Source organism: Bactrocera latifrons, unplaced genomic scaffold (assembly GCF_001853355.1).
Source record: "Bactrocera latifrons isolate USDA-ARS-PBARC rearing strain unplaced genomic scaffold, ASM185335v1 scaffold_12, whole genome shotgun sequence".
NCBI lineage: Eukaryota > Metazoa > Arthropoda > Insecta > Diptera > Tephritidae > Bactrocera > Bactrocera latifrons.
The window spans coordinates 85,421-92,032 of NW_017534630.1; the positions used below are offsets into that span (position 1 = coordinate 85,421).

At 36.7% G+C, this 6,612-nt stretch overlaps 1 protein-coding gene across 1 annotated transcript in view; it reads left to right on the forward strand.

Moving 5' to 3' along the window:
• Window positions 1-1,316, forward strand: part of LOC108978244 (putative inorganic phosphate cotransporter) — a gene marked incomplete in the record, with an annotated part of 2,118 nt that extends 802 nt beyond the window's left edge. The window contains 2 exon segments of the mRNA XM_018948403.1: window positions 317-843; window positions 917-1,316. Of these exon segments, the coding sequence (XP_018803948.1) occupies window positions 317-843; window positions 917-1,099 (710 nt within the window).
• Between the last annotated feature and the right edge of the window lie 5,296 nt (window positions 1,317-6,612).

The following is a 6,612-nucleotide window of genomic DNA, read 5'->3' on the forward strand; positions in this document are numbered from 1 at the left end:
GTCTTTTCATCGATACACACACTGCTCTCCAAATGGATACCAGCCGAGGAGCGTGGCTCACTTGGCACCTTTTGCTATACCGGTCTGGCTTTTGGTAGCGTGCTAATGATGTTGGTTAGCGGTTGGATTGCCTCTTCCACCTTCGGTTGGCCGGGCATATTCTATTTCACTGGCTTATTGAGCTTAATTTGGGGTTTCGTTTGGTACTTTGTGGGYGCTAGCACACCAAGCGAATGCAAATCGATGGCTAAAGAGGAGCGTTTGTATATTGAAGCCGCAATGGTGACAACGCCTAAGCCGAAACYTGAGCATGCAGCCATGAAGACACCATGGTTGAAGATACTCACATCTGTGCCTTTCTGGATGCTATTGTTGGCACAGAGCACCTACGCTTTTGGCTATTGGACATTGCTAACACAAATCCCTTCATATATGAAAAGCATACTGGGACAGGATATCAAGAGCAGTGCACTCATGTCCTCAGCACCATATCTGGCTAATATGTTTTTGACTTTTGTATTTTGTGTTTTAGCCGACTTTTTAATGAAACGTGGCTACACTAGTGTTAATGTCAGTCGTAAGTTATTCAACACTATCGGTTTTTGGGTGCCCGTAGTTCCGATCATACTGCTCGGCTATATGCGCGCCGATCAGAGTGAGTTGGCGCTGGTGTTGCTGGTGATCGCTGTTGGTGTGAATACAGCCGGCTCTTTGGGTTTTCTCACCAATCATATTGATTTATCACCCAATTTTGCTGGTGTCCTTATGGGCATWGCAAAYTGTGCGGCAAATGTTATGAGCTTATCGGCCCCACTGACGGTGGGCTTCATTGTCACAGATGCGGTTCGTAAGCTTATAATTCTGTAATCTGTTAGCTCGCCAATTTAATTTTTTATAAAACACCTTTTAATTACAGAAAAATGTGCAACAGTGGCGCATTGTCTTTTACATTGCCGGTGGCATGTACTTCGTTGGCAATTTACTGTTCATCTTGTTTGGTCAGACGAAAATCCAGCCCTGGAACTATCCTAGAACTGAGCGGGACGAGCGCGATCACATCCGGTTTGAAACTATCAAAATGGAGACCGAAAAGATTTGAGAGGTCTACGCCGTTATGAAGATGTAGATTGCAGTATTATTAACACTTAAATTGCTYTGTTGGCGTCCTTTGCGGTCTTCAGCAGCCAATTTTAAAAATTAATTTAATTTAACAAAGTAGTATAAATCGTGTTTATGTTTAGTGAAAAGAAAACTTCTGTTATAACTGTTAGTGCCTATATTTTCACTTGCCTATCTGGAGATAAAAAATAAATAAATAGCGCCAAGACGGCAATTTTCTAATTGTCCATTGACTAAATACGAAAAAAACTTTTTCGACTACCAATAGATCATGAGACCCTTACAAATCGACRAAGTCTTCTGAGTCCATTATAAATATATAAAGGTGGCTACGGTCCGATTCGGAAATATCGCCTGGTGCGCTGAAGGTAAGACTGCAGAGATGTTTATCATAAGTCTTGCAAATGCGGGTTAGTGGAGCAGAAATTACTTGGGTGTTTCCATCACACCATCCTCCATAATCTCCTGCGATCTAGTCTAGGTTAAAAGAATTTTTCAGTCTAACAGGCGCGGGTCGTTGAAAAGTTTCTCCTAGCTTCAACCCATACGTGAAAAAGCTSACTGTCGCTCATCTCCAGCGATTCCTTCCCATTCACATATCCATCGATGGTRAATAAAAAGTCACCACCAGTAGCTACTGTGGTTTAAGGAAAGCATTTGAAGGAGAAGAGTTTCAGCGCGACTTTGATCGGCCCCGTTCATATGCCCAGCTCCCCTGACCCTTAACGCGCTCTTAGCAGGAATATACCTAACGGCTATGTGCACGGATGTGTAAAATGGAATTGAGTGATTCTGTTGATGTAGTGTGCATTGCATCAGACTTATGCAAAATTTCAGGTCGATATCTCAAAAAACTGCAGAAAAACATGGTTTTAAATTCTAAATATGACACACATTTTGCTTTCATCAAGATTTGGAACTAGGCAAAGAATTTCCATTATAATTTTAGAAACTATTTTGTACAAAAATTTATATAAACATTATTTTTAACGAAACTACTATGGTCGCTACAGTTTGACATTTGTCTAACGGGTTTAAAGAAGTCTTAAGTGACAAAATTGCTACTAAGGCAACCAACTAGGCCAAACCACAAACGTTGCCTTGTTTTTGGCCCAGAATCTCTTGAATTGTTGCTTATTTTGAGAACTCCAAGAAATTTAAACTTTTGTTCATCAGAAGATAGATTCCTTAATATAATAAAAAAACATTTATTTCTCTCAAAGGTATGGAAGCGTATAACGACGAATATGGTGAACGTTTACGCAATGATATTACTAGGTATGAACACTAACAACTAAAAGTAGACAATATTTTTTAATGCTCTACTGGAGCTATGTATAGATCAAGTAGTCTACTACGACTAAGATTCGCTCGTGAATTAATCAAAAATCTGCTGAAATCATCATTTAAATTGATGSAAAWRKRRWWKWRRAKWTYYMMAAMAYMKMKWTWTMKCRYWTTKWSWCWMMAWWTGGGCTTACGAACTAAAACCTGCTCAGAATCCAACATTCGATGCTTGAGACCGATTATTTGACCTAAAATCACATTTTAACCATTAACCACTCCCYRTATTCACCTGATATGGCACCGTRTGACTTCTTCCTTTTCAGAAAAATGCATTTGCCCATGTAAGGAAAGCGTTATGCAATGAAGCAAAAGGAGACTAGTTTTTAATAAAATAAATTGATTTTGACGAAAACATTTGTTCTATTGTTTTTTTTTTTAACTCCTGTTTACTTTGGAACACACCTTGTAGTAAGTGTCTTAATTTTTATAATTTATACAAATATTTCTAATACTCGTACATATGTATTGTAACAAAACACCAAACAGCCTGTATGGTACTCTGTGTAGAAAATCTATTCCTGGTACTAAGTTTACTGATTACACTTCTAAATAACTGCTTGTATATWCACATACAATGTAGATAAAGAGTTAAGAGGAATTATTCGTCTTTAGCTATCATCTATTTATATAACGATTACCTTGAAAGTAGTGTTACCAGATCGTGTTTATAATTATTTTCAAAAAAACTATCCGCAAATACTGATTTCGAAAAATTTTTTCCACCACAAGATAGTTCTTAAAATTTTCTGAAATATTTAGAGGAAATTTATGCAAATATATTCWAAGTTTCGTAAATGAATAATACGAGTCCTATAATTATAGTTTACGGTTTTGAACGAGACTTAGTACAAAAACAGAAAATTTCCTTTTAATATTTTTTTTCTATAATATATAATAATTCTATAAAAAAATATTACCTAATCGCTTCAAAAAACTGATAACAAAATTAAAAAAAAAAAAATACAAAAAATCCTTAAAAGTTATGTGGCAACCCTATCACTTGTAATTRTTTTCTATCTTTGTGAAATACTTAAAATGCGGGTGAACAGTTAGATGAACAATTGCATGCAATTACTTCAGAATGCGCGACAACAGTAGTTAATATTCTATTTGCATAAGCATCAAGCAGCAGATATAGAAAATCATAAATCATACGCATACAGAACTCAACATGTTGAAAATAATTCATACACTGTCTTTGTGTTTCATTAACATCAGTTGCCCCTAAGCTATAATACCCTTCACTGGCACTTATTTGTAGGGATTTTCAATAGGGTACTACAAAAGTAGACCGATAGGGACAACAAAGGATGCCATATTTTTTCACACTTTTTTAACATTTCTCCTCAGTAAGGTTTGCAACATCCTAATGGAAAGATATACGATTCAACAAGGAAACGAAGCTATTAATATTGACTACCGAAATTCGTTGTTAGTGGCTTCAACTTTAAGAGCGCTAAGTCCAACTTATGGTCATCATAATCGTCCTGTCAGATCAACAATTGAGCGCCTAGTGGAAAAATTTTAATCCACATGCATGAATTTTGCAAGAGCTGAAGCCGCTGGACCACCAGAATCGTCACATGTGCGTGAATTGGGTTGAGCAACAACTGTAAAATGATCCTGGCAGTAATCCACACGTACTCCATTTGCATCTCAAAAAATTACGGTTTCGTKTGGTTTATGGGCCGGTGGCKTCATTCTGYGGTACTTCTTCCATGATAACCAAGACCGCCACGTGATTGGRAATCGCTACCACTCAATGTTAACCGAATATTTTTGACATGAATGGAATGATATGGATTTGGATAATATGTGGATCCACACAGCRAATGTCATAATCGATATACKGAAAATCAACTTAGGTAAACGTGTTATCTCACGAAACGRCCCAGTCAATTGCCAYCTCGGTCGTGCGATTTGACGCCGTTAGACTATTTCCTGTGGCGTTACGTCAAGTCTRTGATCTATGCCAATAAGCCAGAAACGACTGATGAACTTCGTACGAATAGCGAAAGTGAAACTGCAGCAGCATTGGTCGATTTATGCTTGAAAACCGTTGAAAATTCGGTTCAGTTTCTGGACTTCTGCAAGTGGTGGGTATGCAAAAGAAATCGGGTCCCATACATAATGGCATCGAATGTACTTTTACAGGAATCTTATTGAAAAACCCGTTACGTAACCGTAAACGTAACCGGCCAATGGTTTTCGTCACCTGGAAAACATTTTGCTAGTTCTCTCATTGTGTCACGTTTTGTCTTTAAGTCGCGATAAGATTAAAAAATATATTCCGGAAATATCTATATTGACAAGTTTGCATGGCAACTATACGCTATAGTAATCCTATAGCAAATTGTAGCGTTGCCTAGGGTAATAAACTGTGTCAAATCACGAGAATATATACTGCCAAATAAAACCTTGTCCATGCAAGGACTTGCTTTGATCGGTAAAATGATATGAGAACTATATGCTATAGGGTTCTGCTCTGAACAAATTCTTCGTTAACTGTACAGTTCCTTTAGAGGATAATCTGTGTGAAATTTTGTGAAGATATTTTGTCAAATAAAAAAGTTTTACACAAATGGTCTTGATCGAAACTTGTGACACTCTTGTGAGAAAAATGATGTGTGTAAAATTTCTTATCGGTATCTTAGGACTGATGGTCTCTGACCTGACGACTGCAGTTCGACAGATCGATGGGTATGGGTTAAACTACTAGCTACGACGCTGATCACTCAGCTCGTTAATAATATATAATATTGGTTAGTCGAAAAAGTCTTTCGTATTTCAACTTAAATTTTTTTATTTTTTTTTTTTAATACTATAATGAGCTTTAATGAACAATTTTTYCGTGTAAATCCATTGGTGTAAATCTTTTTTGGTATCTCGGCGAAAACTGCGAGAAGTAATTTTCAAAAGCTTCTTTTTTCCATTAAGGAATTTCTGCACCGACCGAAACAAAAGGTAGTCTGATGAAGGAAGGTTAGAGTTATATGATGGATGCATCAAAACTTCCCAGCCAAGCGCTCCCAGTTTTTGACTCGTCATCAAAGATGTGTGTRGTCTAGCGTTTTCCTGATAGAGACGAAGCCTTTTCTGTTGATAAGTTCTGACTGTTTTTTCCGATTGCTTGCTTCAATTTTGACAGTAAAATGTAGGATCAAACATTCGACTAGGCTGAAGCAGATCATAGTGGATGATTCCTTTCCAAACCCACGAAACAATCAGCATAACCTTTCGAATCGTCAATCATGGTTTTGCGCCCATTTGTTGRGCTTCACCATGCTAGGACCATCATCTTTGCTGTATTTGATCCTCTTTTCGTCTCCTGTTGCCATGTTACCAGTCGCTTTGGAAATGATTCGATTTCATTTCGTTTCAGCAAAGAGTCACAGATGTTAGTTCARTCCAAACTATACAAACATCGACCTTTTTTTTGCAGCCAGCCTTTTTTTAAATGGTTCAAAACTATTTGATAATGAATGTTAAGTTCGTTAGCTATGTATTTGATGCTAATGTGACGAGGTGCATCTTTCACATTGAAATTTTCTTCCCTTTTTTTTACACACATTTCAAAATACAGCAAATTTCTTAATTATTTTCACTCATTTTGGAACTTATGCGAATTTTTTTGGTTAAATGAAGCTTAAAATATGAGATTTCCAACACTATATGCCATGACACAATGTGAGTGGTAGCGAAGAGTTTTTCGACTACCCAATATATTTGTTATAAATCACCAAAAAGTGGCGTGGCTACCGGACATTTGTAAACATTTTCAATACCAAAGCAAATATATTTCTAGGTCTTTAAGGACATATAACTTTTAAGCGCGCATTATATAATATTAACAACCGGCATGAACATTTTGGAAATAAGGTTTTTATTCAAGCCACGGCAAATTTATCTATCGGGTAAGATGACTATGCAGTCTAACTAATCCCACCAAGAATATTACAAAACACGTGCTAAGTACACATATACGAAATTAGAATGATATTTCGTTAACATTCTATGTATGTATATAATTATATACGATTTCAAAAGATAACCACTTTGGTTGAAACAACGATAAGTGATTATATATTGTAACAATATAATTACGTGTCCCGTAGGATTTAAACTCAGAGACTCGTTAATCGTTGA